Source organism: Garra rufa, chromosome 14, assembly GCF_049309525.1.
Source record: "Garra rufa chromosome 14, GarRuf1.0, whole genome shotgun sequence".
NCBI lineage: Eukaryota > Metazoa > Chordata > Actinopteri > Cypriniformes > Cyprinidae > Garra > Garra rufa.
Window position 1 is genome coordinate 19481076 of NC_133374.1, and position 22898 is coordinate 19503973.

The window sequence follows — 22898 nt, forward strand, 5'->3', positions numbered from 1 at the left end:
TGTAGTGATGCTAACCAGTGTTGCCAAATCTGTGGTGTTCACGCAGAATTGGGCTACTTCAAGACGCCACTGGTTGTTTTTTGTATCCGCGGGTTAAAGCAGGCCCAATAACATATTTATCCCCTGGAATGCGAATTTTCCTAAAGGAACCCCACTAAAAAAACATATTTTACCACCCAAAATGCAGAAACAATTGGCTGGGTTTTATTTTGAAAACCTGGCAACCCTGCTGCTAACCCATCTGAACTAGAACCTGGATGCGCTGCACCTCGTTTACAAGCAGACGAATACATTACACACACATGCGTTTGCAGTCTATGGAGGGTCTTAAACTCTCAGGTTTCATCAAAAAAATATCTTAATTTGTGTTGTGAAGACGAAGGAAGGTTTGAAACGACATGAGGGTGAGTAATGACAGAATTTTCATTTTTGGTTGAATCAAATCTTTCTGTAAACACTAAGCTGAAACGCCACTCGGGGTTTTCCCGGCCACTTCAGCTGTTGAAAAACGTCTTTGGCCTCCTTACTATTGGTGTGTCAGACATTTGTGTTACTAAAACCATGGTATAGATGACGATTATCTAGTGCACTTATTACATGTGCATTAAATGTTGTTCTGTTCATTTATGCTGTCTAAACCATGGGAAAAAACGAAGCTGGTAAATCATACAGAGAAGGAATTATTAAGCAGGAAAGGGCGCAATATTTTGACAAAGGTGGTAAAGATACATACAAGCGGTATTAATTATGATAGCCTAATATTTCCCCTACCTGACCGGAAATGATAAGAACAAACACAAATGTTGTCAAGATTCTTGCCCTGGAAATCCTGGTTCAGTTTAGCCAGCCACAAAACACCTTTTGTTCCTCAGACAGTTTTTGCACTCTTCTCCTTGATTTGTTATAACTTTTGGCAGTCTGTAGTAGGCTACTCCAGATGTTTTTTTCTGGTCTGACCGATTTGTTCAGTTAAAAACATGACTATAATTGACTATTTTCAGCAGCAATAATCATCAATATATGCGAGTTTAGTTTGGTTCAGTGGCATTATAGAAAGTAGCATCCTGAAAACATCTGGCACGAGACAAACCACCAAATAAACACTTCGCTTTCACTCCGCATTATTACTTGGCTAGAAAATATACTATATAACAGCAAATGAACTAAAAATAAAAAAATCAACTAAAAATAAACCAATTAAATAAACATATTATTAGGTCCAGTACAAACCACAAGAGAACCGTCCATATGCTAATTAAATATTCTTGGAACGTCGTTCGGCCAATCAAAATCGAGAACTAGAACTGAATGTTTAATAATTCAGCTGTACTTTTCATCTCAGTTTATGTACAGATTTGTAATACATCATGCGCTTTAGCTTATGTGCGACTGCAAGAAACCGCTAGAGATGCACGTATGAGATGGGATGTGCAGTGGAGTTTTCCTCAGAGCATCGCTGTTTCCTTCATCAGTTGCATCATTGCCCTGGTACTGAAGGAGCCGCTTCCTGCTGCCTGTCATCGCGATGATGAGGATGATGCCGTGCAGCAGACGCAGGACACACGAGCACGCTTGTGCCAGCTAAACGTCGGGATCACTTTAATCGATCGTGACATTGTGGGATACAGCAATCGCACGTTGGCCAAGACAACGAAGGGTTGAAATTTCGTCTTTCTCGCGAAACCTCTGCCGTTATTCTGGGACAGATCCGTCTTTAAGTCCTCCTTTGAGATGCGTATTGATCTTTTTTAAAGATGTCGTCATCCTATATGTTCATGGGTCGGTTCTTTGAAGGGCAGAGATGTGGAAGTGAAGGAGCACGTTCATTCTCTTCATTATAACGCCTCATCTGTTGGATACTAATATAAGCCGAGCTAATGGAAAATACGGTGAGTGCTGGTGAATATTATGCGCAGTGTTATCAAAGGCGTCTATGGTCATGTATATGGGAAAGAGTGACTAACCGGGAGCTTATTAACGATTAAATGTTTTTCAGTAGGCTGTAGTAGCCTAGTATTACATAATGTGTCTGCTAGCATGAATTGTGGGTCTTTAGTCTTTACACATCTGTGAGTGTTTAGTATATGCACAATACCGCTTTGAAGTTTTGTTTAACATCTTGTCACTTAAGATCACGTCAAAACCAAATGTTCGAATTATCAATAAAAATAATAACATTTATTTTATAAATGATATTAGGTGAGAAAATTAATATTTGTTACAATTAATTACGTTAATCTATCTAAAATGTGTTTAACAACCAAAATAACTGGTCAATAATATTATTTATTACGAATGAATGAACGTGACTAGGTCACACCAACGAGTCATTTTATTGGGTCAGATCAGATAAAGAGATAACTACTCAAAAATTCACTTTATTGAGGTGCATTTTCTTTGATTTTTATTTGACCTTTGATGTAGAATACTTACATTTAAAGAATTTATTAAAATAAATTCTCAAATGAGTAATAAGTTACCTATAAAATGAAATTAACATCAACTCACAGTTTATGTGACCATTTGTATGACTGACTTAGACCTAAAATAACATATTAGGATTATTAGGATGTATAATTAGGTACTGCAAAATAAATAAATAACGATAATTTTTACATTTCAGGGTTTTTTGTTGCCGTTTTGCCCCAAGCCCACATTAATATATTAGCCCCCAGTGTATATTTCAACCGAACTGCTGCTAAAAATCATGGACCAAACTGGTATCCCAATGAGAAGACTGTACTATAGACAAGGCTCTACTTTTTAGGAGCACTTTAAAATGTAAAAAATTGAGGAGCACAGTCCAAAAAGAAATTGATGCACCTTCTGATCAATAATCAAAAATTCTGATTCTGATTTGCCGTCCGATTACAGGGTGATATTGACTCCTTAAAGTGATTTACAGGGGCATTTTTTTTTACCTTTGTAATGGCATTTTTGTAATTTTATTAAATCATGTGAACATTTTTAATTAAAACAATAGATTAAGAACAAGTACAATAAGAATAATTTACCAAACATATCAAATCAAATCCGTATTAACAAAATTAAGTTGTACTACAGAGGTGGCACAGATAATACAAAAGTGGCTTGTGGGTGTATTTTCAGAAGTGGCATGAGTGCAGTTAAATTCATAAAATTAATGTTGAGATTAATGTCTTTAATATAAAATTTTTAATATCCACCTTTTTTTAAAGCGGAAGTCTCACCCGACTGGAACAGTGCTTAACATTTCCGGTCTTTGGTTTTTCTAGTCAAATTAACATATTTTGAGTGTCGATAATATAATGTTAAACCTGCTCACATTTTTATATTTAGTTATGTTAAAAAAAAGTTTAAATTCATTTTAAATTCATAACATTTTTACCCCGTCGCATAACATTTTTTGCGCCGCTTATTGGTTACTCAGGAAAAGGGTGGATAGAAATATTTAAATAACTTTAATTATACTGAAATGAAACTAAAACTGCCAGTAGGTGGTAGCAAGTCATTGATTTTATCACTGAATCATTCATTGAGTTAATCCCCTCTTTGTTTGGGAAAACATTAAATTCCAAAATGGTTCACTAAGCTTACGATTAAATTTCATATTTGAAAACACCAATGAAATTTGAGAACAACAGTCTCATAAAGCTTGCTTCTTATGTTCAAATACCGTTTTGACGCTAGACCAGCCAAAGCATAGGAATCAGAGCTTCTAACAGCAGCTGGAGTGACATGATGACTTTGCTAATCAACGATTGGTTCTTTGATTTAGAAGGTGGGGCTTATTTGCCATATTGGGTGTTGTACTTTCTCCCATTCACAAGTAATAGGTGTGCACAGTCTTCCTATATATAAAGTCTTTAATAAAATGTACCATACGTACGTTCATCTGTTCTGGGGGGAAAAACAGAAGAATGAATTACGAATAATATGAAATCAAATCAGTATTAACAAAATTAAGTTGTTCTACAGAGGTGGCACAGAACAACACAAAAGGGGCATGTAGGTGTATTTTCAGATGTTTAATGAGGCTCAGAAGTACAGGTAAATTCATAAATATATGTAGAGATTAATGTTTTAAATATAAAATTAGAATATAGAAATAAAAAAAAGGTTTAACTGAAATTATACTTTAAAAATTAAACAGAAACTGTCAGTAGGTGGCGGTAAGTCAATGATTTTATCACTGAATCATTCATTCAATTGATTCGTTCAAACGACTGATTCATTCAGAAATGAAGCAAGTGACTTTTTATGAATTGGTAACTGAATCATTGACTCACTAGATTCGCTTAAAAACTAAAAAAAAAAAAACACTGTTGTGTTTTCTTGGAGATTTTCAGATACTTGTTGACGGAAAAGAGCAAATTCGCTACCTGATCTCATGACGAAAACATACCTGTGGGAACATTTTCGTGAATACGTACCAATAAGTACATATCACTGCAGGTTTCAATAGACATGACCACTAGAGGCGGTAAACACATGACCACTTGTAATCGTTTTCCTACACAGTTATAATAACAGCTCCATATGTTTCGCTTTCCGGATATAACAAACTTGCTCGGTAGCTCAGTCGGCACGGAATTCCGGATGCGAAATCTTTGGGTACGAATCCCATGAAAAACACGACTCTTCATGAAAGAGCTGAAAGATTGAAAAACAAGCCAAAATGGCATTCTTGCGATTGCATTTTTACGTCACATTCGCTTTTGTTCATACTATCAGGTAGGTTGAGGTGTAGTGCAGATGGTACTTTATTTTAAAACGTCACAGAGCATTAAAGTTATAGCGCCACTCAACGGACATTTCAAGTCAGAACTGTGGTGATACGTACAAAACCAACGTCACATGAAACGTTACATATATACATTCATCTGTTCCAGGGAGAAAAAGCCAATTAGTGGACATTTCTGTTGGAAACTGTAGTGATATGTACTTATTGGCCCGTAAGAAAACACTGATGCTCTGATAAAACGGCGTGTAACTACTAAATATCTTGACTTTTGGAATGCTGATATTTTGTTTATTAAATATCCCTGTTTTTCATTTGATAAAGGGGTCACCGGTGGTCTCACTGGAGCGGCAGGTGGAGAGTGTGGAGAGGAGCATTGTGTTCCTTAGACAGGAGCAGCTGTCTTTGCTGCATGGACTACATCTGGAAATCCTGTCCCTCCAGAAACGCTGTACAGGTGCGTATCATGAGCATTCCCACAGTACAGCCACGTCAATTTAATTTTGAGTTGTTGTACACACATGAAACAACATGCATAATTAAATTTGCAACATTTCATTTATCATAAATCACGTCTAATTCAATGCCGTTCCAAAAATAATATTGGCACACGATCTAATTGTGTTGCCGTGCCCTAGATGCACAGATCCTGTACAGAGAAGAACAGGGTTACGTTGCTCTCTTTGATGGCACAGGCTGCACAGAGAGAACCACGGGTCAATAGCTTCCTGTCAGTGCAGGGTTTGTGTTTTCCCTCTCAGTAATATAGGGCATGGCCTTTCTACCTGAACATTGCTGGAAATGTGCTGAGCCAGCTAGGGCAGAAAAACCAGCACACTGCATATTCATCTTTTTGCTCTTCTGCCCTGTAGAGCAACCTATCATCCTAAAGACTTCTCAGTATCTGCACCACAGGAAATCAGTTTTTCTTTCGCAACCATTTGATATATATGCTACTGTTGAAAAGTTTGGGGACAGTACGATTCTTTAAACATATATTTTGTCAAAATTTTGTAAAAATAGTTATTTTGTAGAATATTGTTACAATTTAACAATTAAAACATCTGTTTTAAACAGTAAGATTTTTAATGTTTACATTTTTACAAGAAGTCTCTTCTGCTCACCAAGCCAGCATTTATTTAATCCACAAAACGAAATATTTTTACTATTTAAAATAATTGTTTTCTATTTGAATATATTTTAAAATGTAATTTATTCCTGTGATTTCAAAGCTGCATTTTTAGCATCATTGATGATTTGGTATTATTATCAGTGTTGAAAACAGTTGTTCTGCTTACTGTTTTTGTGGAAACCATGATGATTTTTTTGTGATTCTTTGATGAATAGAAAAAAAATGATGAATTTTTTTGAAACGTTATAAATACATTTACTATCACTTCTCAACTTTTGAACAGTAAGGTGAATATTATTGTTTAATTAAAATTAATTGGCTTTATTATTGCTTTATTTTACTTCTGCTTTTCCTTCAGTATTTTACTACTGCTTTTACCTCAATAATCTGACGCATGTCCAAATGAAATAAATTAGTCAAATGTAGGCCACTGAACATTTAGTTGAATCATATAATGCAAAACCAATACTAATACTAATTTAGAACTTACAGTTGAGGTCAAATGCATGTTATTTTTTTATTTAGTACTTACATGAATAAGATATTTCACATAAAAGACGTTTACATATAGTCCACAAGAGAAAATAATAGTTGAATTTATAAAAATGACCCTGCTCAAAAGTTTACATACACTTGATTCTTAATACTGTGTTGTTAACTGAAAGATCCACAGCTGTGTTTTTTGTTTGTTTAGTGATAGTTGTTCATGAGGCCCTTGTTTGGCCTGAACAGTTAAACGGCCTGCTGTTTTTCCGAAAAATCTTTCAGGTTCCACAAATTCTTTGAATATCAGGGTAAATTTATGTTATTTTGTCTTCTGGGAAGTATCTTCTGTATGATATTTGATAAATGAGATTTAGGCAAAATAAGTAAAGTGTACACATCTTCATTCTGTTCAAAAGTTTTCACCCCCCAGCTCAGTTTCCTTCTGAAGCATCAGTGAGCGTTTGAACCTTCTATAATAGTTGCATATGAGTCCCTCAGTTGTCCTCAGTGTGAAAAGATGGATCTCAAAATTATACAGTCATTGTTGGAAAGGGTTCAAATACGCACAAAAATACTGAAAAACCTAAATTTGTGTAACCTGAAGGATTTTTCTAAAGAACAGCAGGCAGTTTAACTGTTTAGGACAAAAAAGAGATATCTTATTCACACAAAGATCTTGTTCAGATCAGTACTAAATAAAAAATAACATGCATTTTGTATGATCCCTTTTATTTTGGTAAAATATTTAACATTTTGCAGATTCTGCAAGGGGTATGTAAACTTTTGACCTCAACTGTATAGCATAAGCTATACTACTTCTGCAATGTATCATTTTCAAAATGTTTCAACAAACAAGCTGAGAAATAACAGTGTTTCTGTCTATTACTTACAGAACTCACACAGGAACTCAACATAAAGCCCCCAGGCAAGAGTGAAGCAGGTGAGCTCGGTTCTCGTCCAAAAAAATGTTATTTCATGTATTTGTAAGCTGAGTTTTTGTATTTTTAGCACTGCTGTTTAGCTGTACACAGACAGACGAACAACAGCAGTTGGTCTATTTAATACATCAGCATCTAGTATCTAGGTTATATACAGTTACATATTAATATTTGTTATTGGATCACATTTGAAAAACTTTGGCAAGCATGAAAATATCATATAGAGTCATAATACATCAAAATGATCTACTCGACACTTCTTTTGTTGTTAAAATTCCATATAATCCACTAAATTCAAGCGATTCGATTTGAGGTTAATGTTTTTTAATGACCGTGTGATTATGATTGTAATGATAATTTATCTTAAACACAAGCCAGTCGCACATTAAGAGCCAACTCATTGTTAAGCAGGAGACGACTCCTCTCCATACTGCAGGTCATCCCTCTCTCCTCCAGCCGACACAGCCTCATCCTCCCACAAATTGATCCTGCCTGCGTTTTCCTCTGCAGTGGGGGTGTCCAATTACAGCTTGTTTTTTGCTGAGACAAAGTTGGGCAAGGAGACAGAGAGGAATAGCACAAGAAAACTGAGAATAGGCTACTGAAAATAGAGAGTTTTAAATTAAAATCAGAGCTTTAAAAGTTTTAAAATCTATTTGTGCAAATGACAAATTATTTACTAATTAAGTAACCAGTTACTACTGTCACGTATTGGTCGTCTTGTCATCATTAACTCTTGCACTACCCTTTATGGACTTCATTCCCCACAAGCCACTGCACTAATCACTGCATTCACCTGCTCCTTGTTTCTCACTGCACTGATTACCGCTCACAGCTGCACCTTATCACACTGACTGCATTTAAAGTCCCCCTGAAATCAAAATTAAAGTTTTTTGGCTTTTAGTATGAATATATTAGCCTTAAGATTATCTATAGTCTAGTGTGCTTCAAAACAACGACAAAATTCGCGTTTACAAGATATGGGCATTCAAAACTTACAGTCTCGTCACTTCCGCCAATATGAATCAAGGATTTGGATGATATCACCGTGCACTTCAGTTTCTCATCAAACGTTCTGTCCAATCAAATGCTCTCTAGAGTCCGTAGTGTCCCGCCCCCTACACAGAGACGCGGAGCAGATCATAAGCGCTCATATGTGCGGTCGGCATGTATTAAACTACACAGCCTCAGCATGATAATGATCACTATTTCGTTTTAGCAAGTTTCATATTGAATTTGTGGGGTAATTTATTAGTCTGTGGCGGTCATAAGCTTACAAATGCGGCTTTACCGAGCTCAACATTACCGAGCAGATAGAAATGGAACGCTATTGGCTATTCAAAATAAGTGGGCGTGGCTGGGCGATATGTTTTTGTTTCAGTTAAAAGCACGTAAACGCATAGAATAACGCTGCGTGTTTCAAGGCATTTCAGTGGACCTTTAAGCTTCACACACACACAGCCACCTTGCGAAGTCTTATTGTTCCTAATGGTCGTAATTCTGAGCGTTTCTTCCCGTGTTTGTTTTCCCGTGTGTTTGATTCCTGGACTCCCTCCCGTGTTTGATTCTCGCTGCCAGCCCCGACCTTCTGCCTGTGTTTGACCACGATTTCTGCCTGCCCCTTTGTGTTTGTTTGTTTCAATAAATGCTGCAAATGGATCCGTACGCCTCTGACCTTCCCTGTGACAACTACAATATGAACATAATGTACACTATCATTTAATATATAGAAAACTAAGACAGTAACGCTGCTGCTACATTCAAGGAAGAAAGGTAGTAAGGACATGCGGACAAAAAGTATTCTCTTAGCTTCATAAAATAAGGTTGATGTCACATGGACTATTTTAACAATGTCCTTACTACCTTTCTGGGCCTTGAATGTGTCAGTTTGTGTTGAAAGCTGTCGGATTTCATCAAAAATATCTTAATTTATATTACAAAGGTGAACGAAGGTTGTATGCGTTTGGAACGACATGAGGGTAATTAATGACAGAATTTTCATTTTTGGGTAAACTATCCCTTTAAGACACAGTATTAGAAATAGAATATTAGAAATAGCTCTTAAAAATAGAAACAGGGTGTGTTAACTCATGCTGCGTCGTGACTACAGAAGCCTGTTTACAATGTAATACTTCTTTGCTGTGAATGATTATTCATCTGAGATCAAACATCAGCATGTTTTGGATGTGTTAGTCTAATCTTCAAAGAAGCCTTGAGGAACAAACACTGTTTGGAAATGATTTCATAATTTACAAGCACATTGCTTGCACAATGTGATGTTTCATTAACAAATTTCAGGAGGAGCTCGCGCAGATAATTAACACGGCCAATTCATCATCAGCAATCACTCCCTATCCAATCACTCTCCCTATCCCATTACTACAGTCCCTTTAAATAACCAAGCAGTCCTACCTTCAGCTATCTCTGATTCCAGCATTGGCACTCCCAATCGCCGCAACATGTCCGAGATTCACTCGTCCTCCGAGGATTATTCCTCTGATACAGACAAACCTGCAGCTCATCCAGCCTTCATCCAGGTCGCCGCTCAGGCCACCAGCGCTCCGCAGGATCCACTAATCGAGCCCGCCGCTGCATCACGGGGCCGCAGGCCCTCACGCACCGCTGCTGCTCGCACTCCGAGCAGTGTTGTTTTAGTCAACGATGGCGAAATCATTTCGTTGACGCCACTTTTCATGACGATGACGAGATAAAAATGGCTCGTTGATGACTAAAACATGACGAGACGTGCGTGAGTTTTCGTTGATGAGACGGGTGGTCCGTCAGACGTTTAAAATGCATGACATTTCTGCTTATTGTGCATGCCAATCAAAACCTTAAACGTTTTGATGCCGCTATGGCAAGCCGTTTTAGCATTAAATACTCTTTGCCATACTAGTATGGCAAGCCGTTTTAGCATTCCATCCTTGTTTGTCTTTTATGTTTTAAAACATTCCTTATTGCAATTATTGGTGAAAATAGTCGATCCGGAAGCTCACATTGTGTTGAACTATATCTGCTATTTTCAGAACTTACAAGTGACACTACCCAACAGCAAAATACTTACCGACCTACATTAATTCGTTAAAAGACTTTTTCCCCTTTTTAGACTAAAACTAGACTAAAACCTTTTTGGCTTTCGTCAACTAAAATTGGACTAAAACTAACAAGCATTTTAGTCCATAAGACTAAATCTAAGATGGTTGTCAAAAAACAACACTGCTCCGAGACGCCAGCTTACGCCGTCTCCACCATCTTCCAGACGTCGGGCATCTTCCCCAGCGTCTTCTTACGCTTCAGCCTTCTCCTGCGCCCCAGCCAAGGGAAAATGGACCGTAGCCGAGCTCTGCAAGGGCCTCAGGCAGAGCGTGCTCGGGCCGCAGAGCCCCCTACTCCACGTCAGGACGCAGCAGAAGGCCGTCACCGAGCTTGGGCCACACCCCGGACACCGCAGTCTCCAGCCACACCCATCCCGCTCGATCCTCGAAGCGGGAGCTCGCTGCTCATGCTGTCAGAGAGCCGGCCATCGCCTCCACAAGCCGCCGCAGCAGCACGAGCTCGCCCACTCCAGCAGCCGATTCCCGTCCGCAACCCTTGCCCCTCCTTTCTCTCCCCTTCTCATGGCCCGCAGCACCGCCTTCCGCTCATAGCACGAGCATTCCCCCGCTCATGCCACAAGCACCGGCGCTCCCCATTCCCCCTCTCTTCCCTTCTGTTTCCTCCGCCCCAGGAGCCGTCCCCAGCATGAGCATGCCTCTACCCTCGCAGGCTCCGCGCACGCCATTCCCCCTCTCTTTCCCCCCTTCTTTTCCGTCCCAGGAGACGGCCGCAGCTCAGGTTTACCGCCACTACCGGTCCCGGTAGCCACTTTCCCTCCTCCTCAGGCCCGTCCTCCCTTCTCATTGGCCTCAGCCACACCCCTTCCAGCCCCGCCAAACGCTTTAGCGCAGGAACCTCCCCCAGTTTCCAACTCCATCAGGACCCAGATACTAGCAGGTCTCACACATGGATTCCACCCCGGCGTCCTGAGCCTCCCCTCCCAAAACCTCATCTGCCCAAATCTCCACTCCGCTCTCACCGAACCCGAAATAGTGGACGGCCTAATTAAAAAGAAATAGACTCAAATTTCATGATAGGCCCCTTTTCTGTTCCTCCCTTTAGCATCTATCGAGTCAGCCCCATCAGCGTTGCCACCAGAAAATTCTCAGGCAAAAAACGCCTTATAATTGATCTTTTATCTCCGCATAATTCCCCATTCCCTAGCATTAACAGCCTCATTCCACTCGAAGAGTTTTCTCTTCACTATCACGACGTCGACCAAGCCACTACCTTGATTTAAAAAAGCAGGTCGCGGCGCTTGGTTGGCCAAAGTCGATATTACTTCTGCTTTCAAAGTTATGCCCATCCACCCAGATTTCTGGCACTTATTTGGCATTTGCTGGAAAAACTAATTCTATTTCGCCGTCCGCCTCACATTTGGTTGCAAAAGCAATCCAAAAAATCTTCGACACGCCGTCGGAGGCAATTTGCTGGATCCTCTCCAACAATTACAGTTTACCCTATCTGATTCATCTTTTAGACGATTTCTTAATCATCTCACCCCCAGATTCCGTCCCAGCCGCACACCTCTTGACATCCCAAAGCTTTTCTCAGAGCTCGGGATTCCCCTCGCCCAAGACAAAACTGAGGGTCCTAGCACTTCCATCGAATTTTTGGGCATCAATTTAGATTCCCAAAAATTCCTGGCTTCCCTGCCCAAAGAAAAGATTGACAGAACAATTCTAGTAGCTTCCACTTTGTTAACAAACTGTAGCTGTACAAAACGCGAGCTGCTATCCATTCTGGGTCATCTAAATACCGCGATGCGCATCATCCCACAAGGCCGCCCCTTTATCTCCCTCTCCTCCTCCGCCCACGCCCTTGAGGACCGCATTTCCATAACTGATTCTTGCCGCAAAGAGCTCAGCTTATGGATTTCCTTCCTTAAACAGTGGAACAGCTATCGTTCTTTTACAGCAATTTGGTTTCTTCCCCAATTGATATCGAATTATATACCGACGCCGCCCTCTCCGTCGGCTTTGGAGGTTTCCTCCGGGGCCGCTGGTTCGCTTCTACCTGGCCCCCAGAGTTGGCAAATTTACCCCTCCAGCTATCATCCTCAGTACTATTTGAGCTTTACCCATTAGTGGCCGCAGCTTCCCTATGGGGCAAAGAATGGTCCGCCACCAGCATCGTCGTCCAATACGACAACGCAGCTACCGTTCACTGCATTAACAAAGGCCGTTCCCACTCCCCCGTACTCATGCCTTTGCTCAGATGTTTGATTTGGATTTCAGCTCGTGACCAATTTATCATAACTGCAAAACACATCCCCGGGTCAAAGAATCAAATCGCTGACTCTCTCTCTCGTTTTGTTTTTCAGAAATTCAGATCGCTGGCTCCAGAAGCGGACCCGCTCCCAACCCCAGTCCCTCCTTATTCAGAACTGATATTCCCATAACCCTCCCCCTAAGGCCTCTTCTCGAAGCATCCATCGACTCCATTCTCCAAGCAGTCTCCCTCAGGACTCTCCAATCCTACCTTACAGCGTGGAAAGGCTTTAAAACTTTCCACGCCGCCTACAGCTTACCTTTCCCCGATTTTTTCCCTGCTCACTGTCACCTCATTTATCTCCCACCTCAATTCCCATAAAAACCTCCAAGCTAGCTCCATCAAAGCATACCTTAGCGGTATTCAGTTTTTTCATAAACTGTTTCACAGCTCGCCTTCCCCTCATATAGCTAATTCCCAGACCTCCCTTCTCATCAAAGGCATCCAAAAAAACCCAGCCCAACCGCCCAGACCCCAGACAACCTATCACTTTAAATATTTTGACCAAATGCATCTCCTCCCTCCGCAAAGGCTACCATTCCATCCACACTGCCCGCACACTGGACGCCATGTTCATCCTGGCTTTTTTCGGTTTCCTCAGATGCTCTGAGCCCGCCATTACATCCAGTTTTAACCCAGCCATTCACCCCACCATCTCCGACCTAACCGTGCTAGACGGCGATACCATCTCTTACTTTATTAAACAAAGCAAGACAGACCAAATAAAGAAGGGCCATTTCATTTATATTTTTAACCTCCAAACTCCCCTCCAACCATTCCAAACCCTCCTAGCCTTCCTTTGCCACAGGAAATCCCAATCCTCCCTCCCCTCTGACCCCTCTTTACTGATGATGCCAACCGCCCTGCCACACGCTTCTGGTTCCAAAAGCACCTGAAGTCTGTCTTGCTTCTCTCTGGTACCCCAGCCGATAACTTCTCCAGCCATTCATTTCGCATAGGCGCAGCAACTACAGCCGCCCAACAAAGGTCTCTACCAACAGCAGATCCAAGCGCTCGGCCACTGGTCATCTGAAGCTTTCAAGAGCTACATTCGAGCAGATCGCTCTTTTATCAGGGAAACACACCAAACCCTAATCGGCCAACCCGTTCTACCGCCAGCCCACCCCCGTCCACGCCATCTCTAGCCGCTTCAACCACCCCCTCTGCGTCCCTTTTCCTTGGGACATCCTGCCTTCGTTAAAACCCCAGCTTATTCCCCTACGCGCAGCAATGCGCGCCCCCGCTGGAGCCCCCCTTACGCACAACAGTGCTCGCCCCGCTTTTCCCGTCACGCTCAACATCGCATGGCTCCTGTTCAAGCCCCCGCTTATCCCCTATACGCGCAGCAATGCACGCCCCCGCTGGAGCCCCCCTTACGCACAGCAGTGCTCGCCCCGCTTTTCCCGTCACGCTCAACATCGCATGGCTCCTGTTCAAGCCCCCGCTTATCCCCCTATACGCGCAGCAATGCACGCCCCCGCTGGAGCCCCCCTTACGCACAGCAGTGCTCGCCCCGCTTTTCCCATCACGCTCAACATCGCATGGCTCCTGTTCAAGCCCCCGCTTATTCCCCTTACAGAACAGCAACGCCCGCTCATGCTAAAGCCACCCCGCTCGCTCCCCCCATGCCGCAGCAACGCCTGCTCATTCTAAAACGCCCCGCTCATTCCCTTTACGCACTGCAATGCCCGCTCTCACCGCAGCCCCTGCTCGTTTCCCCACGCCGCTGCATTGCCCGCTCTCGCTAGAGCGCCCCGCTTATTCCCCCATGCCGCAGCAATGCCCGCTCTTGCTAGAGCGCCCCGCTTATTCCCCCATGCCACAGCAGTGCCCGCACGCACTGCAATGCCCGCTCTCGCCGCAGCCCCTGCTTACTTTCCCACGCTGCAGCAATGCCCGCTCTGACTAGAGCGCCCCGCTTATTTCCCCATGCCGCAACAATGCCCGCTCTGACTAGAGCGCCCCGCTTATTCCCCCTTTCACGCAGCAATGCCCGCTCACACTAGAACGCCCTGCTTATTTCCCCATGCCGCAACAATGCCCGCTCTGTCTAGAGCGCCCCGCTTATTCCCCCTTTCACGCGGCAGCCCCCGCTCAGTCCCCTTTAGCGCAGCAAAGCCCACACATCCTAGAGCACCTAGCATGTTTCCCCTACGCCACAGCAGTACCCACCCCCAAGAAAACGCCATTCTTCATTCCCCTAAATGCCACCCCACATAAGGTTCTCTTTGCTTTTCCTTCCCTAGCAGTGCCCGCAGCAGCTCCTCCCGCGCTTCCCCGCCGCTAATCGTCCAGCATCCCTCCAGCTCAAGTTAAGCTTTTTGGGGGGCCACCTGGCTGCTGTCCTGCAGTTATTTTGCACTTTGGGGGAGCGCTATTGGGTTCGGGCCAAAGGCCGAGCTCGGACCCCTCTCCCTGGGCAGGGGGAGTGCCCCGGGCTCGGGAATAACTACCGAGCTCGGAGCCCTCTCCCGGACAGCATGCCAAACACGCTTAACTTTTACGCTGTTTATTATATGCAAAAGCGAACTAGTGAAGTGATGTTTCATTAACAAATTTCAGGAGGAGCTCGCGCAGATAATTAACACGGCCAATTCATCATCAGCAATCACTCCCTATCCAATCACTCTCCCTATCCCATTACTACAGTCCCTTTAAATAACCAAGCAGTCCTACCTTCAGCTATCTCTGATTCCAGCATCCCTCCCACCCCCCCTGTTTATTTTCTCCTCACCTCCAGCCAGGGGGGAGCGCTATTGGGTTCGGGCCAAAGGCCGAGCTCGGACCCCTCTCCCTGGGCAGGGGGAGTGCCCCGGGCTCGGGAATAACTACCGAGCTCGGAGCCCTCTCCCGGACAGCATGCCAAACACGCTTAACTTTTACGCTGTTTATTATATGCAAAAGCGAACTAGTGAAATGAGTATTAAATGAACAATACTCATCATTTTTTGATGTCTATAGCTTTTTATGTGCACAAATCCCTTTGTCGACTGATTGTTGTCGACATTTCGGTTTCATTACACATTCTATTAAAGGGTCAGAGGCAGCAAAGAGTGAACTCAATGAGGAACAGTGGAGAGATCAGATTTAGGGATCGGATAACACAGCGTTTTCCATAGTCACGTCATGAGCTCATCTCAGTCTGGACACACTGGGTGAGACTGATTGGCTGGCTGTGAAATCAGGACATTCTGGACAAATTGATAGACAGAACTGTGTTCTGGAATAAAATGTAAAAAGCAAGCGAGAAAGAAATGAGGGAGAGATGTTGAGCTCACAGCACGAGGTCATCAAGTTCATGTGGATCAGGTGTAGAACGTCTGACACAGATTCCCGTAACTCATTTTCAGGCTACTTAGCCTGTCATTTATCTGAAAGACATTACATTAATGTGAGTGCAAAGACGCCTTCAACTGGAAAATACATGTTTTATCTTTCATTTGTTTGATTGTAGTTAAACGACATGTTATACGCCAACTGCTCTTCCATATTTACATACATTCCTTGCAGAATCTGCAAAATGTTAATTATTTTACCAAAATAAGAGAGATCAAACTAAATGCATGTTATTTTTTATTTAGTACTGACCTGAATAAGATATTTTACACAAGGGACGATTAAATATAGTCCAAAAAAAAAGTAGTTGAATTTCTAATAGTTTATTATATGTTCAAAAGTTTACATACACTTCTTAACACTGTGTTGTTGCCTGAACGATCCACAGCCGTATTTTTTGCCCGTTGTTCTTCAAAAAAATCCTTCAGGTCCCACAGATTCTTTGGTTTCTCAGCATTTTTGTGTATTTAAACCCTTTCCAACAATGACTGTATAATTTTGAGATCCATCTTTTTACACTGAGGGCAACTGAGGGACTCATATGCAACTATTACAGAAGGTTCAAACACTCACTGATGCTTCAGAAGGAAAAACAGTGCATTAAGAGCTGGGGGTGTAAACTTTTGAACAGAATGAAGATTGTGTACATTTTTCGTATTTTGCCTAAATATCATATTTGTTTTAATTCAGTACTGGCCTTTAGAAGCTACAAAAGATACTTACATGTTTCCCGGAAGACAAAATAAGTAAATTGACCCTGATCTTCAAATTCAAAAAGTTTTCACCCCCAGCTCTTAATGCATGTTTTTTCCTTCTGATGCATTGGTGAGCGTTTGAAGCTTCTGTAATGGTTGCATATGAGTGCCTCAGTTGTCCTCAGTGTGAAAAGATATCAAAATCATACAGTCATAGAAAGGGATCAAACACAAAAAAAGGCTGAAAAACCTAAGAAATTGTGAGACCGGAAGGATTTTTCTGAAGAACAGCAGGCAGTTTAACTGTTCAGGACAAACAAGGGACTTGTGAACAACTATCACTAAACAAAAAAAAACACAGCCGTGGATCATTCAGGTAACAACACAGTATTAAGAATCAAGTGTATGTAAACGTTTGAACAGGGTCAACTATTATTTTCTCTTGTGACTATATGTAAACATCTTTTATGTTAAATTTCTTATTCAGGTCAGTACTAAAATAAAAATAACATGCATTTTGTATGATTCCTCATATTTTGTTAAAATAATTAACATTTTGCAGATTCTGCAAGGTGTATGTAAACTTTTGATTTCAACTGTATATTTATATATATTCAATCAGCAGACACCTTTTTCCAAAGTGAGTTTCTAGTAAGAATAATACAAGTATTTTTATTTTTTATGTTATTTTTTTGTTGTGTGCCAGCAATTTACTTCACCTTTGCTTTATGCTTTGTGGGCACGGTAGTCAAGCAAGCTCAGGGAGGTCTTGTCCTAGACATTTAATGTGTCTGATAACCCTGAACAGATGGCACACACTGCCAGTAGCCAGACCCGAGTTGAGATTAGTTGATTTGGATTTGCTCAGTGAGTCTGTAATCATTGGGCACAGAAGAGCCTTTTGTCTACTTTCCTCTCCCACATCCACTTACCTTTTAGATCGCAGATTAGTTTGAAATTTGCTTTTACGGCTAAATCTGATTTTGTACCGAGGGGCTTGTTCATATTAGTCATGGCTGTTTCATATCACAAGGTGGATCATACATGAGATCATATACTCATTTGTACAGTAGGAGAGTGTGGTGTTTAGCTTCTGGGTCTTTACTTTCTCTGGTTTTTGTTTAGGCTGTATGTAAAACATGGGGTAACTCTAGATGTGAATTAGAGGGGGGTTTGATTCCCTTACTTAAAGGGATAATTCAGCCAAAAATGAAAATTACTCCATGATTTACTCACCCTCAAACCATCCTAGGTGTATATGACTTTCTTTTTTCAAACAAATACAATTGGAGTTATATTAAAAAAACATCCTGGCTCTTCCCAGCTTTATAACGGTAATGAACAGGTGTTGAGATATGAAACTCAAAAAAAAAGGCATCCGTCTCTAATGAAAAGTGCTCCACATGGCTCCGGGGGTTAGTAAAGGCCTTCTGAAATGAATCGATTCGTTTATGTAAGACTTTATAAACTTTATAAACCACAATCTCTAGTTTCCACTAACTGACGCACACATGTGACAAAGCACAGAGGAGAGAGCAAAACAAAACACGAATTAGAAAACGAGGATTTGTAAAGAAACATTTTGGAGGATTTTGATATAAGCAAAGAGAAGACTGGTTTTCCTTTGCTGTGAACAAAACCTGGTTCTTATGAGACTAGCATATTCTCACCGAAGTATATACTATGTCATTTTTTAATCTTACTGAATCATGTTTTATTACAGTAAATGTTTTCATTCTATATGTGTTCCAGACGTGAAGGAGGAAGAGGAGCAGCTGGAAGCCCGTTGTCGGGAGGTGGAGGAGCATCTGGAGGAGCAGCAGCAGATCCAGGGTGATCTGCGATGGGAGCTGAGTCAGAAATCCGTCCTGGTGGGTGCTCTCCGTGCCAGTCTGAAGGAAAAGGAGCGCCGTTTCCTGGAGGAATTAAAACAGCGTAGTCACAGGACCACTGTGCTCAACACCGAGCTGCAGAAGCAGACGGAAGCGGCTGCGTACCTGTCCTTCCAGCTGCATTCAGCCAAGCAGAAACTCCAGCAGCAGAAGCAGCAGCAACGCAGGAGGCCAGCTCAGCCCGGTGCGGAAAAGCCTCCCGTCCACCCTTCGCCTCAGGCCAGCGCCAGCAGCCCGACTACGGTCAAACCCAAACGAAGGAGCTCGAGCCGGCCGTCGTCACACCTCCGTACCGAACGTGCCAGGGAGTGCGTGCCACGCGAGAGGGTGACGGGTCCCGAGGAGCCTATGGCCATGCCTGACCCCGCCCTCTTCCTCTACCCCTACAGACACAGAGCACGGCTCCACCCACCACATAGACACGCCCTGCAGGAGGCGGAGGGGGAGGAGTCTGAAGAGCTGGATCAGGGAGCTTCTGTAAGCAGACTGGCAACAACAGTAGCTAAAGCCACTGCGACCACTGCATCCACCACAGAGAACAACGCTGAATGAGTGTTTCTTTTACAGTTCGACCTGCTTGTTTTTATGATATCTAAACCTGAATTGCACCTTGAGCCCCCTTGGGAGAACCTTTGCATTATGACAGTGACAGAAAAGTTTATATTTGCAATACGGTTTGCTTTTTTTACAGTTTGCACATGCAGTGATTATTAGACCGGGGAGAAATTTTTGCTTACGTTCTTGTTGAACCAAAATCGACTCGTGTTTATGTTGCTGTAAAGACCCTGAGGGACTCGATACACGAACATGAAGTGCTTCATAAGGCCTGTTTTATGCTTCCTGCATCTGCGGCGTTTAGTTTCTTCACTGGCTATATTAACAGGTTACAGCTTTCACACTGATATTTGTGCCGCACAAATATTAACTGAGGTTCTTTTCTTACTATATATTACTTTTACATACTACTTGGAGTTGCAGACAGGTATAGATAAGAAGATATTTAAAGATCCACTGAAATGCTTTGAAACACGCAGTGTTATTTCATGTTTTGACGTCATTTTAAGATAGGGCGGGACATATCAAGCAGCCTCGCCCCCCTTTTTTTAATTAGCCAATAGCATTTATTTCACAGCTTGGACCAGAGGCGCTGAGCTCAGTAAAGCCGCATTTTTGACAGCGTATGACAGCCACAATCTCATCCATATCACTATAAAATATAGCATTCTGTGTAGAATTCAAATATGTTCCGATATGGTCTGCGTTGACTCGCGCATATGATCCACTTCGTGCAATCGTGTCTCTGGACCGGAGCATTCTGTTGTTATGTGTCGAAACCAGACTTTTTTTTTGCAAATTTACACTGTCTGAATTTGCACTATGTGCCATCCACTAAAAGCCAAAAAACGTCAATTTTGATTTCATGGGGACTTTAATGTCGCAATGAAATTGACGTAGCAACTGATCTTTTGTCCTGTATTGTGACATAAAATGGCACAAGAGAAAAAAAGTCACAAGAAAAATCATTCATACCCAAAAATTGGATGAATTTTTTAACGTAAACTTATTCAGCTTTACATCTCTTCTACATCTGCAGACTTTTCAGATTGTGTATTTGAAAATTCAAGAATTCAGATTTACCTCAGATTTTGAACTTTTGTTGGCGATTAACCAGATTGTACGAAATAATTACGATTTTTGATGTGTTGGCGAGCAGAAAATTTACTAAAATCAAGTAGTGTAGACGGTATTAGACCTCAATTCATTTGCGTTGTGATCACATCCTGATTGGATCACACATGAACACATAAAAAGAAAGTTTTAATACATCAAAGACGGCAGTTTGAGGCGATGTAAGAGTAATTCTAATCACCTTTAATGGAAACGCAAATGCATTTTCATTATACGCATTCAGCATGGATTGCATGAATACGTTGTTCTGCTCATTTATGCTGTCTAAACCACAGAAAATATGTGTGGAAGCTGCTAAACCATATAGAGAATGACTTAGTAAGCAGGAAAGGGCGCAATATTTTGACAAACTAAATGTAATAGGTGGTAAAGACACGTACAAGCAGTATTAATTAAGATATTAGCCTTATATTTCACTTACCTGACCGTATGATAAGAACAAAGACAAATGTTGTCAAGATTCTTGCCCTGGAAATACTGCGTTTGGCCAACCACAAACGTTTTGCACTCTTGATTTGTTTTTACATTTGGCAGTCTATAGTACTATAGTAGTAGATATAGTAGTAGATTTTTCTTGGTCCGACCGATTAGTACAGCCCAAAACATGACAATAATTGGCCATTTTCAGCAGCAATAATCAGCAAAATATCGTTTGGTTTAGTGGCGCCAATGTGGCCAATTGATGATGCGCCTTGAAAACACTCTCTATGCATTCAGCTACATAAGTAGCCTAGGCTAATATGTAATGAACTTGCAGTGCAGTCGCGTATACTTCGCCGTTTCTCTTTATTCTGCTCTCGTAATACCAACAGACCAACTTTATTAATCACTATCTATCAATATCAGATTATCTTTTTAAGTATTTCACCGGCTTACAGAAATCTCTCATTGTTCTTCCTAAAGAGAGCGCTGTAAATGTTTACATTTGTCTTTACTTCGCCTCCGTTACTGAGGGTAATGTGAAGAAAGGAAATGAAAGGCTTGAACGCATTTTAAATAATCCGTCTCTGTTTTTAAATTCGATAAATGACGCAGATGTTATAGTTAACGCATCCTATCGTGTAATTATAAATTGCTGATTAGCATTTTGTCATGTTCGGGGCTGTGGGGTTTCCCTCAGCCACCTGAGGTCGCTGTTTGCACTGCACTCCTGATTCTTCACGTCTGTTTTGTCATTAACACTGATTCACTCACAGCTGTTCACCATTTGGACTTTTGTATAAGAACTCTCATTTCTCACTCCTGCTTCATGTCTGCATTGTCTTGTGTTTTTGATGTTCGTTTGTGTTCTTGATTCCCTGGCCTTTAGATCTTGTTCTTGATTTTGTTATTTTGTGTTCGAGTTTAGTTCTGTGCCGTGTTGGCTTTTTGGTTTTGTTTGTTTATTGTTTAATTAAAAACCCTTTCCCTGCACCTGGACCCAGACCCTTCCTTCTCACCGTGACAGAATGCAGACATCCATGATGGGTCCAGCGGGGAGAATTTTTTTTGAGGGGGCAGCAACCACCTGCTCGGTTCCGGACACTGAGGGGATGTCCTTTGAGGCGGCGTCGGCAGCTCGGTTCGAGTTCATCTACGCCTGCCTGGCGGCGATGGACACCCGCAGTGCCGAGACGGCGCGGAAGCGCCCCTGCTTTGCAGAGGAGGTGGCGACGACCGCTCTCACTGTTCCTGACGCGGCGGTGACCGCTCTCGCTGTTCCTGACGCGGCGGTGACCGCTCTCGCTGTTCCTGACGCGGCGGTGACCGCGCTCTCTGTTCCGGACGCGGCGGGGACCGCGCTCTCTGTTCCGGACGCGGCGGTGACCGCGCTCTCTGTTCCGGACGCGGCGGTGACCGCTCTCTCTGTTCCGGACGCGGCGGTGACCGCGCTCTCTGTTCCGGACGCGGCGGTGACCGCGCTCTCTGTTCCGGACGCGGCGGTGACCGCTCTCTCTGTTCCGGACGCGGCGGTGACCGCGCTCTCTGTTCCGGACGCGGCGGTGACCGCGCTCTCTGTTCCGGACGCGGCGGTGACCGCGCTCTCTGTTCGGGACGCGGCGGTGACCGCGCTCTCTGTTCGGGACGCGGCGGTGACCGCGCTCTCTGTTCCGGACGCGGCGGTGACCGCGCTCTCTGTTCGGGACGCGGCGGTGACCGCGCTCTCTGTTGCGGACGCGGCGGTGACCGCGCTCTCTGTTCCGGACGCGGCGGTGACCACGCTCTCTGTTGCGGACGCGGCGGTGACCGCGCTCTCTGTTCCGGACGCGGCGGTGACCACGCTCTCTGTTGCGGACGCGGCGGTGACCGCTCTCGCTGTTCCTGACGCGGCGGTGACCGCTCTCGCTGTTCCTGACGCGGCGGTGACCGCTCTCGATGTTCCTGACGCGGCGGTGACCGCTCTCGCTGTTCCTGATGCGGCGGTGACCGCGCTCTCTGTTCCTGACGCGGCGGTGACCGCTCTCGCTGTTCCTGACGCGGCGGTGACCGCTCTCGCTGTTCCTGACGCGGCGGTGACCGCGCTCTCTGTTCGGGACGCGGCGGTGACCGCGCTCTCTGTTGCGGACGCGGCGGTGACCGCGCTCTCTGTTCCGGACGCGGCGGTGACCACGCTCTCTGTTGCGGACGCGGCGGTGACCGCTCTCGCTGTTCCTGACGCGGCGG

The 22898-nt window shown here is 43.2% G+C and overlaps 1 protein-coding gene across 1 annotated transcript; it reads left to right on the forward strand.

Moving 5' to 3' along the window:
- Positions 1-1509: 1509 nt before the first annotated feature.
- ccdc92ba (coiled-coil domain containing 92Ba) lies at positions 1510-22021 on the forward strand. Its single transcript, XM_073818162.1, has 4 exons — positions 1510-1889; positions 5045-5177; positions 7231-7278; positions 18427-22021. The coding sequence occupies exons 1-4, from the start codon at positions 1878-1880 to the stop codon at positions 19116-19118; spliced, it is 885 nt and encodes a 294-aa protein (XP_073674263.1). The 5' UTR covers positions 1510-1877; the 3' UTR covers positions 19119-22021.
- The last annotated feature ends 877 nt before the right edge of the window (positions 22022-22898 follow it).